This window comes from Strongylocentrotus purpuratus, unplaced genomic scaffold, assembly GCF_000002235.5.
Source record: "Strongylocentrotus purpuratus isolate Spur 01 unplaced genomic scaffold, Spur_5.0 spur5_scaffold_20, whole genome shotgun sequence".
Classification (NCBI taxonomy): domain Eukaryota; kingdom Metazoa; phylum Echinodermata; class Echinoidea; order Camarodonta; family Strongylocentrotidae; genus Strongylocentrotus; species Strongylocentrotus purpuratus.
This window is the reverse complement of record NW_022145606.1, coordinates 7,038,042-7,053,655: the sequence shown is the minus strand read 5'-3', so window position 1 is coordinate 7,053,655 and position 15,614 is coordinate 7,038,042. Positions and strand designations below refer to the sequence as shown.

The 15,614-nt window shown below is 33.9% G+C and overlaps 1 protein-coding gene across 1 annotated transcript; it reads left to right on the top strand.

Moving 5' to 3' along the window:
• The first annotated feature begins 452 nt into the window (after positions 1 to 452).
• On the top strand, positions 453 to 14,555 carry LOC105442617. Its single transcript, XM_030993603.1, has 4 exons — positions 453 to 549; positions 3,255 to 3,484; positions 11,604 to 11,804; positions 14,484 to 14,555. Exons 1-4 carry the CDS (start codon positions 540 to 542, stop codon positions 14,553 to 14,555), a joined length of 513 nt encoding a protein of 170 aa, XP_030849463.1. The 5' UTR covers positions 453 to 539.
• The last annotated feature ends 1,059 nt before the right edge of the window (positions 14,556 to 15,614 follow it).

Here is a 15,614-nt window from a genome sequence, read left to right as displayed (position 1 = left end):
GTAAAGCTGCTGTTACTTGAATGTTTATTTAGAACATAATGTAAACTACATCATCATCATCATCTTATTCTCCCTCCGCTATTTCGGAGATCAGCGATCCCATGGGCCGCAAGCACAAGAGTGAAGCTAACGAGTAGCATCAAGGCAATGGACTGATAGCAGTCGATCGCGATAAGTGCATCTTATAAACATAGAGCAAAGTAATAGACAGAAGTCACATCCTGAATGAAGCTCACAATAAATTGTAAAGAGAAAACAGGACACTCTTCATTCTATTTAGAGGAAGTACTTGAAAGAAGATACAATTCCATACAAGTACAGTGCATGAAAATTAGCATTTCTGAATAAGATCTTTATTTGTCGCACTTGAAACTACTTTTGATTCTAGAAATCTGTGCAGATTCGAGTGTTATCCGCACAGACTTCTAGAATAAAAAATAGACGAGTTTCAAGTGCGACGTATATCAAGCACAGTTTAAATCACCTCTCTCGCATAGTCACATTGCATCGTTTAGTGTGAGTGGAGAACAATCATCAGGATGGCGTCTGGTAAGACAATGATCTATTTTGATATGAAGTTATAATGTTTTATTATGCATGTTGTCGACAGGATGTTCGGACAGGTATGTGTAGATTCGTGGTTCAGCTTCGATCATCCTTCTATCCATTACCTCAATATCGATGACTGTGAAAACTGAAGGGAGTTATTGATAGTTCTATACCGACCTCGTGGAGTTTAGGCACTGAATTACACATACCGACCGTTTGAAGGTTTAAATCGACCTTGTAGAAGTTTAGATTTATGCATTTTAGGGAAAAACGTTCGTAATGACTTCCTTTTGATACTACTATGACAAGCAGTGACAGTGATTCTACCCTTACAACAAAAGTTCTATAGAATTCTATAAACAAATTCTATAAAATTTCTATACGCAATTCTATAGAAATGTTTTATAGAGATTCTTTAGAAAAGCGGGCCATTTACATACGAATTCTATAGAAATCTGTAACAGACCTCTTTAGAATCTCTATGAAACATTCTATAGAATGGCCTATGGAAATTCTATAGATTTTTTATATGAAATTCTATAGAACTTTTTTTGTAAAGAATTCTATAGACCATTTTTTACCAGTTGAAAACCAGTTGATTATTCAGTAGCGACCAGCAATCGATTGATAATTAATCATCAATATTGCTCGGCATCTGGCAACCGACTAAACCATATTTATATAGACTCCTGCCCCATCATAAAGATCATTTGTTGAGTATAATGTTAATTAAGTAGAACATGTTTTTACTGGTTAGTAAATTACATATATCAATATATCTATTTTACGTCTTAAGTTACATGTAAACAAATATCGGACACATATAATATATTTGCCAATGATTGACTAAGAAAATATAAATCACAAAAATTGATGTTAATTGTCACATTTGCTTGACAGATCATGATAATTACATTTTCTGTGGAAACATGCAAATTATCATGAATATGCATGAGATACATATCTTCATATAGAAAAAAAATTCTATAGAATTCTATACAGAAAACCGATTTCTATAGACAACCTAAAGCTGTATTGAAAAGTGGGGACTCCATTTTTTAAAGTAAAGATTGTTTATAGAAATTTAGATCTATAGAAAACTTATTCTATAGAAGTCTATACAAGAAACCGATCTCTATAGACAACCGTACATATTCTATAGAGAAGCGGGGACGCCATTTTTTTAAATTAAATTTTATATAGAAATTTAGATCTATAGAAAACTTATTCTATAGAATTCGATAGATGAAACCGCTTTGTATAGAGAGTCCTTAAAGTTCTATAGAAAATATGGAATTTTATAGAGTTCTATAACACTTTTTGGTAAGGGTATTGTTCGGATTATTTAGCAGAGAGAGATAGAAGTTAACATTACCATGACTGACGGCCTTTTATTATTATTATTATTATTTGTTCATCGTCTCTACAATGCTATTTGACCCCGAGCTTTTCCTTACTCACTGTCTCTTTTGTCATTGCCTTTATTTCTCCTTGCTTACCTCCTCCTTACCACTGAGTATTAATGTGAATGTGTTTGCCTCGATCACAGAGGAAACAGACTTTTCAACAATCAGCAGTGGCATGCATTGATTATTTGAACTCGAATGCCAATGCAGTAAACTCAGTTAAAGAAACTAATCTTGACAGTAAAGTACTTTCCCTTACAGACGGTAAAATTCCAGTTCTCACTGAAGGAACAAATCTCCTCCTTTTTAATGTACGGGGATTAGTGAACAAGATGGACTCTCTCCGATATTTATTATCAAACAACTCTGTTGATATATTATGTTTGAATGAAACTTTTTGCGACGGCACAATCACCGATGAGGAATTGCTCATTGACGGTCTTCGTATTGAGCGCAAAGATAGAACACGGATGGGTGGTGGCGTGGCCATATACGTTTCTGATAAAATTACTTATTTTAGAAGACAAGAATTTGAAGATCCCTCAATTGAAATGATATGCTTACAAGTTCACCTACCTTATCAAAAAAGTTTTATTATAGTTTGTATTTATAGACCACCCTCTTGCGATGTTTCATTTTATGATAGATTGGAAAACATATTAGAGAGATTAAATTGTTCACTTACCGCTTTCAATGAATTACTTATTTTAGGTGACCTAAATTGCGATTATCTCAATTTCCATAATTCAAGTACCTCTTGTAAACTTGACTTCATCATTATAATTATTGTCATAATTTGTATCGGTGTTGTTAATAACAACAGTTATTATCGTAAACATTTTCTTTATTTTTTTGTTTTATTATTCATATCATTATTATTGTTATTGCTCTTATCCACATTAACATAATTATCTTAAGTAAAACGTCATGTGCCCGCGGGGTCAAAGTGTAGTCCTAGTTTATCATTGTGGTCACGCTAGGTGTGTAGCCTTCACAATCAGTATAATCGTGGTTAAAGTGGCTTTACACAGTGATAACACTGTGTGATAGATATTGTATATTCAAATTTATAAAAAACATCTTCTATTTGGGGCTTTGATTTTAGATTGGTATTTCCAGTGTTTTCATTGTTCCACAAACTTAAAACTCTACAAAGGCAGTTCGTGCTTTTGCATGCAAAACAGAGTATGTAAATCGACCCTGTGCTTCCAATCTGCCTTACACCGCTTGTATTTCCTCGCCTGTATTTGACGTCATTTCTACACAATGTTCATGAACACTTTATCATTTCCATTACAGAATACAAGCAATTCATCAATGAAGGTTGTGACGTAGAGGGCGGTGGTTATGACAACCTTCCTAGCTACGATGAGAGTAATGCGATTTCAGGCTCAGCTCCACCTCAGAACCCTTACCCGCCTCCGAACTCTTCTGGGTATCCTATGCAACAGCCTTCTAAATCTCAGCAGGCTTCACAGTTCCCTCAGCAGCAACCAGCCACTGCTGTCCCCCAGCCGCAGGTGATTCAGGTAAAACACCTAGATGCTAGGAGAGAGAAAGAGGGATATGTATATATATATATACTGAGGGGAGGCTGGGAGAGATAAGAGAGAAAGAGAAAGAAAAGGAGTATGAAAGAGAGAGAGAGAGATAGAAAGAAAGGAGACTATGAGAGATGAGAATAAAGGGAAAGAGAGGGAAAGAGAAAAATAAAGATAGATAGATTGAGGGGAGGCTGGGAGAGATAAACGAGAAAGGGAAATAGAAGAGTAGAAGGAAAATAGAGAGAGGGGAGAGATAAAGAGAAGGGAGACTAGGAAAGATGACAAGAAAGGGAAAGAGAGGGGAAGAGTAAAGAGAGAGATATAGATCGACTGAGGGGAGACTGGAAGAGATAGGAAAGAAAGGGAAAGACAAAAAAGTTACTAACAATGGGCTATAATAAATCCCCCCAACACAAAAATACGTTGCTAGGGAAGGATCTTGAGACAATACTAAACTACATGGTGTTGCATATACAATCATGATAATAGCCTTAGCAGGGAAATATGAATAACTATTATATACAATCATGATAATAGCCTCAGCAGGGAAATATGAATAACTATTATATACAATCATGATAATAGCCTCAGCAGGGAAATATGAATCACTATTATATACAATCATGATAATAGCCTCAGCAGGGAAATATGAATAACTATTATATACAATCATGATAATAGCCTCAGCAGGGAAATATGAATAACTATTATATACAATCATGATAATAGCCTCAGCAGGGAAATATGAATAACTATTATATACAATCATGATAATAGCCTCAGCAGGGAAATATGAATCACTATTATATACAATCATGATAATAGCCTCAGCAGGGAAATATGAATAACTATTATATACAATCATGATAATAGCCTCAGCAGGGAAATATGAATAACTATTATATACAATCATGATAATAGCCTCAGCAGGGAAATATGAATCACTATTATATACAATCATGATAACAGCCTCAGCAAGGAAATATGAATAACTATTATATACAATCATGATAATAGCCTCAGCAGGGAAATATGAATTACTATCATATACAATCATGATAATAGCCTCAGCAGGGAAATATGAATATCTATTATATACAATCATGATAATAGCCTCACTAGGGAAATATTAATAATTATATACCTCACTTAAGAAATCCAGCCATCTGATTGGTCGAATTGCATTCATAAACTTCAACTGTTCCTGTAAAATTCTCGGTAACCATGCATAAAACATTTCACTATTTTTAATAACCATGGTTATTAAAAATAGTTGGTCAGCGTCCATGGTTACCCCATAGGTTTACATGTTAAAAAATGGTTTGAGCGATGGAGGACCGTATGTGTGCGAAGAATCGGTCGGTAATTTCAATACAATTGAATCTCGATCGATCTTACCGACAATTTTATCTTGCATTGTTGACATGAAGACGAAAATAAACTTCCAAAAACAAAAAAACATTATCTGCCGATAGATCTTGATATAATTTCGTGCCAATATGCATTGCAAAAGTAAAAGAAGGGTCCGTTTAATGAAGCTTTTGCGAAGCATTCATCACGCAGAGCCGGTTTCAATCCATTTTAATGTATATATTGTACAAAACTGCCAAGCATTGTAACATAACGCGATGGCCGAGTGGTATGAGGCGCTGGTTATAGATGCATCACTTATTGGTACGCAAGAGTTCGAGTCCCGTCGTCGAAAAAAATAAAAAAAAAATTATTTTTATTTTTTAGTCTTTTTTTTTTCGGCATATAAAAGTATTAATGACTGCTTTAATATTCGAGAAATAGTTGTTTTCATACGCTCTCGGGAAGGTTACAATTGGGCTATTCCCCTCGGCAAGCCTCGGGGAATAGCACAATTCTAACCTTCCCTTGAGCGTAATAAAACAACTATTTCTCTCAAAGCAGTCATTAATACTATACTATTATATACAATCATGATAATAGCCTCAGCAGGGAAATATGAATAACTATTATATACAATCATGATAATAGCCTCAGTAGGGAAATATTAATAACTATTATATACAATCATGATAATAGCCTCAGCAGGGAAATATGAATAACTATTATATACAATCATGATAATAGCCTCAGCAGGGAAATATGAATAACTATTATATACAATCATGATAATAGCCTCAGCAGGGAAATATGAATAACTATTATATACAATCATGATAATAGCCTCAGCAAGGAAATATGAATAACTATTATATACAATCATGATAATAGCCTCAGCAAGGAAATATGAATAACTATTATATACAATCATGATAATAGCCTCAGCAGGGAAATATGAATAATTATATACCTCACTTAAGGCACTGGTTTTTTTTAACTTATACCAAATGTGTCCACAAATGGGTCCAAAATGAAATTATGTTTACTCACTTCAAACTTGTATTTTTAGGATCAGGACTAATCATATTTTTGAGAAATGCAAATTCTGGACCTTAATCTATTTCCTTATTTATTCACCAGATATGAATACTTTGAGTTTTTACTATTTTATTGTGAACTATAGCATATCTAATAACTGTGATATAAAACTCATTTGCTATTAACTACACCTTTAAATATGTTGGGTCTTTAAGAATATGTTTCAGAGATTATTCATGCAAATTGTTGAGTTTCTATCTTGAAAAATACAGATTTTGTATCCCTTGAAAGTGAAAAATAGCTCTAAATTAGGGTTTTGACAATAACAAGTTTTTATTTCAATAGGTAAAATGTTTTTTTCTTAGGTCAAACTTATTTTATTATAACAACTGATGATATAAGGTAAATACATGCAAAAAAATTGGGAACCAGTGCATTGCCTAATAATTTTCATATGGCACACCACTGATGTTTCGGACGTTACACACTGTTAACATTATAACTTTATTCAAGTTAATTGCTTTTCTTTAGGTATTATTGACCTCAGTTACATTAATTGTTTGCAGAAAAATACTTCTGTAACATTTATGGAAAAAAATTGTGCAGTTTTAATTAGTTTAGCACATACATGTATACCAAGTTTGTCTTAATCGACCACTCAATTTATGTAAGGTATATTATTCATTTCAAGAATGTGTACCGGTAGTTAAAAATGCTTATGTGATCTAACAGAGTGAAATATGAAGCTAATAGCAATTGTAGTCATCAAAACTCCTTAGAAAATTCACTTAGAAACATATTCTTTATTGCATGTTATGAACAACAGTGTGAAATGTATGCTATGGTTTGTTTCGGATGTTACACGATGTTAACATTTCAATGAGATCATCAATTTCTACAAACTCTACAATATAGATGTTTAATCAGCTTGCTAATGTTCTTTGCCTTCAACTATATAGTGTTTCATTCAATAATATCACTAACACATACATGTATGTAAGCACTGAAACATTGACAAATCTTTAAAAAAATAAAACTATAAAAAAGTACCCCCAGTCATGTACGGTATTTTTACGGTAATACGAAATAAGTGAATCCTAATGTATGTACATCTCGAGAATGAGACATTTTTGATGTATTTTAAAATTGTGTATGTTTTAGGTTATAATACTACTGTAGTAACAATCATCCTTTACCACTATTTGTATTAGGAGGCTGTTTCAAACGACAATATGTTTTAATGCTCTTAAATAAGTATTCATTTATTTATTTAATTGACGACCAATTGATGAATGGATGGATTGATTGGTTGGTCGGTTGGTTGGTTGATAAATCTTAACTCTTGCTGTGCCTATATTACAGGTGACAAACAATATACAGTGTACGTTAAACATGTATCGTATTTGCCGGCGATAAGGCCGCAGCGCCGCACCCCCAACTTTGACATTTCGTAGAGGAAAAAAAAAACGGACAGCCCATTTATATTTCACACTAGTGTAGGGTTGCGGTTCTAACAGATAATTACTAGCACTCTTAACACAGAGGCAGTCCAGCAGACATGTTGTAGGATTGATAACTACTAGCTAACTGACCAGGTTTTAATGTGTAAAAGCATTACAGCATTCTATGTAGCATTCCACATACATTCCATGCAAAGTAGAATAAATCAATAAATATTCATATAGTCCCATACAAATATAAATCAACATCACAAAGTATTCCTGAATATTCAAACATAAACAAAGGGTATATATTGAATATTCATAGTATATGTAAATTATACAACATAAGCTTGACTGCATCAGGTAAACATTGAAACCAATGAGAGAGAGAGATAGACAGATGAAAGGATGGTGGATGAAAAGGGTGAATGTGAATGAGGGATGACCTATTAATATGAAAGGGATGAATCATGGATATATGAAGGGGAGTTTCAGAAGTTCAAAATAAATCCCTACACTAGCTTATACATTTTGTATGTATGCATACATTTGAGGAAGATACTACATGTATATGTTTAGGATCATTAAATAAGGTATTACTGGTAATGCCCTTTTCTTTTATACATGTATGTACTTTCTACACAGATTAGTTACGTGTACTGAGTGACCTTTTTAAAAGGTATTTTTAAATGAAAATCCATATTTCCCATAAATGTTTAGAAAAACATTTTAATTTGCTTGATTTTATCAACTTCATATACCTGTATCATATCCATGTCATGACCATGCACACTGGGTATTGCTTTAGTGGGTGATTTTGATTTGTGTAACCTACCAGATAGTTTAGATTGACCATACAATCTTTGGTTATATGACATAATTTGGAACAACCTCTGTAAAAATGAAAACGTGATGATTTGCAAAGACACAGCAATGTAAATAGCAAAAGGAGAGGTTGAACACATAACATTTGCTATTCTCACATCTATCTTTGCCCCTCATTTGAACTAGTTAAAGTATGAAAATGTCTGTTAACATTTTAGTGTAACATCCGAAACGTGCTACTGCATAAAAGAGAGTGCTGTTAAAATGGCTGAATAATTTTTATGAGTCACTTATATTGAGATTGTTTCTGACAAATTACAATTAAGGATATACTAAAGCAGCCAGGAATGCCTTGCACCACAAAGTGTGGCTTCAATATTTATGTTTTATAAGTCAATTTTGCAGAAAATTTGATTTTTTGCATCATATTTCTTCATATTTTTATATTTAGATCTAAATGAAATTATCAAAATAGTGTTTTTAACAGGAGTCTGCATTGTGAAATCGTAACTTGCACATATGATAGAAAATTAGTTGAAATTTGCAAACTATGTGTTAAAAAACCCTTCTTGAGTTTACACAAAATTATTGGATTTGAAAGACCTGATTTGTGTTTTGACTTGTGTAAAGACTTATAATAACTTATTTCATAATGATTTATTCACTCTAGATACCTTAAAATATGGATTATTATCATTTTATTGGTATTTTTTGTTTCGGGCGTTACATTTGTTTCGGACGTTACAACTGTTAACGGAAAATTGGTTTTAACTATAAAATAGTATTGTAGTAATGTATTGCAGATTTCTTTGTTTTGGTGGGTAGCTGCCATGAGAAGTTAACAAAATGTTATGATAGATATATCCTGCTGTTCATATATTTTCTGCTACTTCAACTTGAAAATTGTTTCGGACGTTACAAAACTGTTTACGGAAAATGAGACGACTTTTTCAAATTTTAAGTATATTTCTAACATAAGCGCTACTATAATTAAATTATATTTTCTTTTAATATAATCACTTGGAGCAACTAATAAACTTACTCAAACCATATACAATCTCATTAATTTGTTGTTCTAGTGGGTTAAATGAGGGTCTACATTGTTTACGGAAAATGTAACGTCCGAAACGCCATTTTCAATTGCACTTTTCCATTAAAATAGGGGAGTTGATTCAGATTACTGTTAAGTTTCTTTAAGATCCACTCATGCTCATTAATCATCAATAGAAAACAAAACATATTGTTTGTGGCTATATATTTTTTCAGCTCCGACCAAAATGGCATGTCAATTTTGTTACAAAATTCCGTAAACAATTTGCTGTTCAGGGATACCTCATGCGCATAAAGCAACGATGAAAATTTTTCGTTGAGCTATGGGAGGCTAACCTAGGTCCATGCTATTTGAAAAAGTTGTTACTGATTTCTAGTTCTTTATCTTTGGAAAGTTTCAGGCTCTCAAAGGGCCATTTAGGTATTTGGTCATAGTTAAAAAAAACCAGTGCCTTAAGTAATCCAGCAATCTGATTGGTCGAAATTGCATTCATAAACTTTAACTGTTCCCGAAAATTTCCGGTAACCATGGTTAAAAAACAGTTCAAAATCCCAATAATCATGGTTATTTGGAAAATAGGTCAGTCTCCATGGTTACCCCATAGGTTTACATGCTAAAAAATGGTCTGAGCGATGGAGGATACCAGACGTGTGCGAAGAATTGGTCGGTAATTTCAATACAATTGAATCTCGTTCGATCTTACCGACAATTTTATCTTGCATTGTTGACATGAAGACGAAAATAAACTTCCAAAAACAAAAAAACAACATCTGCCGATAGATCTTGATCTAAGTTTGTGCCAATATGCATTGCAAAAGTAAAAGAAGGGCCCGTTTAATGGAGCAGCGGCGAAGCATCGACCACGCGAAGCCGTTTTCAATTTATTTTAATGTATATATTAAAGAAAACTACCTTACATGGTGACAGAGCGCGCTGGGCGAGCGGTTTGAGGCGCTGACTTAGTTACATCACCTTTTGTACGCAAGAGTTCGAATCCCATCTTCGACAAAAGTTTTTTTCTTTTCTTTTTTTTTTTTTTTTTTTTTTTTTCGGCATATCAAAGTATTAATGACTGCTTTAATATTCGAGAAATAGTTGTTTTTATACGCTCTCGGGAAGGTTACAATTTGGCTATTCCCCTCGGCACGCCTCGGGTAATAGCACAATTCTAACCTTCCCTTGAGCGTATAAAAACAACTATTTCTCTCAAAGCAGTCATTAATACTATACTATTATATACAATCATGATAATAGCCTCACAGGGGAATATGAATATATATTATATACAATTATGATAATAGCCTCAGCAGGGAAATATGAATAACTATTATATACAATCATGATAATAGCCTCACAGGGGAATATGAATAACTATTATATACAATCATGATAATAGCCTCAGCAAGGAAATATGAATAACTATTATATACAATCATGATAACAGCCTCAGCAAGGAAATATGAATAACTATTATATACAATCATGATAATAGCCTCAGCAGGGAAATATGAATAACTATTATATACATGTAGCATGACGTAGGTATTTATTCCGCCATTGTCATTGGGAGTTGGTATTTCTTTAGATTGATGAATGGTTTTATTTAGTGCTACTGGCTATCGCTCCTTGATCCAATCGAAACTACTTTTAAGTGGTATATTTTTCGATAGATGAGTGTTTGAAGAGATTGAAGAGATTGGGAGAGAGACGGGAGAGCGTGAGAAAGGAATGAGTCCTCGTATTATTTTAATTGTTGGGATTATTAGTTAATAATTGCTTCATTCGTGTCAGCTACATGAAGGCAAGAGACATTTTTTTATTCTCCAAACATTTACGCTTGGTTTCTATGATCTATACCTACGAAATTATGTTGCTCTATATTGCTCTGTTGCATGTATTTAGAATTACTTGGAGAATATCATTAGAGAAAATAAATTAAACCCTCAAACTCTGTTATTGAGGGGGGAAGGGGAAAGAGGAGAGAGAAAGAGAGTGAGAGAGAGAGAGAGAGAGAGAGAGAGAAAATTCAACAGCAATTGACGATGATTATAAAATATAAAATTAACCTCAATCCACTATGATAATTACTGTATTCCTTCTAAAATCATTTTAATTTTTAATAAATAATTATGTAGGCCAGGAGATGGAATCTTTGTTAAATACATGTGATGGTGCTATGGGTGCCATACCTCTGACAAGTATTTTGTCTTAATTAACACGGTTACTATTGGTTAATAAGTGTGCATAAAACTTGGTAGATGTACCGGTATTACACATATTAATCACGTAAGCCGATAATACCTATTACGTAAAGCTGCCATCTTGTCACCCAAGGCTCGGTAGAACAGCATTATAATCTTAGGCTAACGATTTACCTTATAATTGTGAATTCAAACAGGTACCGATGGAACAGAACATAGTTCATGCAAACATGGAGACAATGCCGAATGACTACTTTGGTTCAGCTCTCTTTGTCACAATGTGCTGCTGTTTGCCGTTTGGGATTGTAGCTCTCATCAAATCTACTGAGGTATATATGATGGACTATCTAACCAGACTAAACAAACCCTGTGACCTCGGTCAATTCCCCTATCAGACAGTACCCTGGGAAAAAACATTTTTACATTTGCAGTCCATTGAAAACTACGAAGATGTAATGTTATCATAGATATTCGTTGTCGGGGTCCCGGGGAGGGGGGGGGGGATTTTAAGTAGGTAGATTTATATTTCGTAAAGTATACCAATATTCTTATAAATGCATGTAATTGTGTGTCGTATGTGTTCATTCCAGCCAAATGTTTCATCATTTAAGGACCTTACAACATTTGAATTCCTCTTATTTACGTTCAGATGGTATATCATCAATTACAATATATTTTCCTTATAATATAACGAAAATGTGGAGCGCATTTATTATTTCTAATCCAGTATGCTACTTTGAGTTATTATATATAAATTAAGAGTATGAATAAGGGCAGTTAAATACACGATAAAAGGGATGATGCATTAGTTCTATCATTAATATAGAATAAGAAAATAAGGGGACCTAATAAAATGATCCTTGTGGGACTCCACATTTAATTGTTAGATATTCCGATGAAAAGTTGCACCGCATACTGAATGCGTTTCCGGCATGATGAATAATCTCTAAACCATGTGAGAGCAACTCCTTGAATTCCATAAACTTGAAGCTTTTAAAGCAAAATATTTAAACTTAGCATATCAAAAGCTTTTGATAAATACAGGACAACTCCCATTACATGTTGGTGTTTTTTGTGTTGCGAAAACCTGCTAAAATAGCAAGCTCACACGTGCTGGTATATATTATATTACACAACTTCCTGGTAAATTCCCCAGTTTACCACAGTGTAAATTGTCAAGTAGTGATGTCAGATTGACGAAGTATGCTATTAGGATTTTTTTTACAGGATAATTTCCAAGGGACAGTTCTCCGATGATTCCTTTGGTTTGTAATTGCCTATGGGGAAAAAAACACATAGTATTTGATACAAAATGTTTGTTGCTCTTGTTGGTGTTGGTTTGGTGGTGGTGGCTGTTGGCGTTGATGTTTAAAAAAAAGCATGAACAAAATCGGGGTAGTCATTCAATCTCTTTGTTATATTGGGTACTGATCCTCACTAATCTTCTGCTATTTTTCGTATACATGACATGACATGAGTGTTGTATTTTCTTGCTTTATCTGAAGGTAAAAAACCGTTCAGCAGTGGGGGACTACCATGGCGCCGCTAAAGCATCTCTTGAAGCGGAACGTTGGTGCAAAATCGGATTTTCGTTTGGCTGTATTTTAGTGGTTGTTTCTGTACTTGTTAGCGTTTTGTCTTCCACATTAGGGTCATCCTCTGGATCCTATTAGAAACATAAAGAGGAAAAGAAGAAGGAGAGGGGACCATGATAAGACAGGAAGAAGGGCAGCATAGTTGAGAACCTTATTGTTTTTATCTCAATTAGTTTTTATTCACGACCACAACCCTCGATGATATAGAGTCTCGCAAGAATCTGGCAAAGGACCACTTTCTTTTCTTTTCATCTCCAAGTAGTCTCCAAACGGTAGAAAGGGCAAGAGAGAGAGAGAGAGAGGGCGGCTCAGAAAGGATCATTTTTAAATGTTTACTGATATCTGTTACAATACGATACTTAATCTTGAATCACTTTTTTTAAACGGGAGAAAATACTTTAATATAAATAAGATGTCAGTACTACATATTCTGTCATTTTCTTCAACGGGATGGCAATTTCTAGTTCTCACATAATTATTCTGAATTTGTAAACAATACAATATTCATTGTAATGTGCTAGACTATTATTAATGAATTATTTTGGCTTTGCCTTTAAAATAGAAGCATATTTGCAAATACCCATCTGAGAAAAATATTGATTACCCAGAAGAAATTATTAGCAACATGAGAATATTAACTAAGGTGTGTAAACTAATTCATAAATTGTGTGTTGACAAACTTTTGAAGTTCCAGTTTCCCAAAGGAAAGGGAAAGATATCCTTTTCAAATCAGTTATTAATTGGAATAAAATTTCCATCATTCCTTTTAATTGTTCTTTTTTCGATATCATTAAGGTATTTTCAGTTGAAAATAGCTCAAAATATTCTTGGTGTCAATAAGTATTTAAATACTATTAGTATACTCCATTCTGATTTATGTACTTTTTGTTCAGAAGACATTGAATCTATGAAACACTTATTTTGAAATGCCACGTAGCTCGTCCATTCTTAAAAGATTTAAACAAAACATATCTTACAAAATTATTAAAATTAAGTTAACATGTAATGACTTCATTTTGGCATCCCATGTGAAAATTATTCCGTATTTAATTTCGTTATTTTGTATGTAAAATATTATTTATTTTCAACTAGACATTTGAAGGGATCTTTATCATTTCCATGTTTTCAAGAGAAATTGAAATATCATTATGAAGTTGAACAAACAATCTATGCACAACACGATAGGTTTAATTCCTGATAGATGGAGGTATGTCTAACTTATCTAAATACTAGAATCTTGTTTTGCTTTGTGCCTTTCTTTGTCATATGTATGTATCCATCATATTCATTTGCTTAATATTTTGTTTTGCTATTAGAAAAATTGAATAAATTCTTTATTTGAAGAACAAAATAAAACACGGACCAATGTCTTCTAACACGATACAAGAAACACGATATTGGCTGATGCAACTTGACTTCTGTACATCCACTTGTTTGATCATATTCATTAAAGATACTATGTATATGCGGTCCTTATATCAGATCATGAATATGCATGTCAGTGAACGTCCAATGAGGAGAATGTTCATTGCCTTGGGTAAAACCCGAGCATAACCTCTATGAGTGTGAACAGACAAGCGGTCCATGATCCAGGAAGCGATCTTCTGGACCGGTTCGCTTCCTAGATCGCCCCAGACCAGCCGCGTACACAGGGGGGGGGGGGGGGGGGGGGGGGGGGGGGGGGGGGGGGGGTTTAACCCCTCCCCCCCCTTTGGTATTTTTGTGTGTGTAAACCCCCTATAACCCCCCAACCCCCAACCCCACTTTGGTTTTGGGTTGTTTTTTTTAATTAAAAAAAAAAATTCCCATGGCTGACCTATAAAAGCTGACCTTACCCCACCCCCCAACGGAGCAAAATGTCAAATTTCTAAATTTCGAGACAAAAAAAAAAGTGTCCTCTTACCCCCCCCCCCCCCCCCTGCTTATTCAGCGCCTGGCTGAGTCGTTGCGAAATTTTCGGCCCGATTTATGAATGTTAAAACCTCCCCCCCCCCCCCCCCCCTTGGAAAAATCCTGCGTACGCTCCTGCCCCAGACTGATCTAGCGTGCAAGTGGGAACATAAACCGTGCCAGGAAGCGATCTTCAACCGGAAGTGAGTGTGTTTTGGCGGGAAAGTAATGAAAGAGAGAAAGATATTACAGTACAAGAATAACATAATAAAATAGTATAATGAAAGATAAAGAGGAAAAAACGGAGATAGAATGATTAAAAACATAGAATAACATAAGAGAAGATGATAAAAGGAACAAACGAAGAATAACATAAGGAAAGACAGAAAGAAAAAGTGATAAAGAATAGCTAATGGAAAGATAGAAGAGAAGATGAAAGATGCAACAAAAACACAATCATACAAAACAGAATGAGACAATGATAGAAGGAAAACAAAGAATAACATGACGAAAGATAGAAAAAAATAAGGGATAGAAAAATAAACGAAGAATAACATAAGAAGTGAAACAAGGAAAAACAATGACTAACATCAGGAAGACAGAAATAGAGAATGATAACTAATAGAAAATTCAACGATAGAAAAGAAGATGTAAGATAGTAAAACAAAGAATAGAACATAAGAAAAATAGAAAAAGAAAGTGATAGAATGATAAAAAATAACA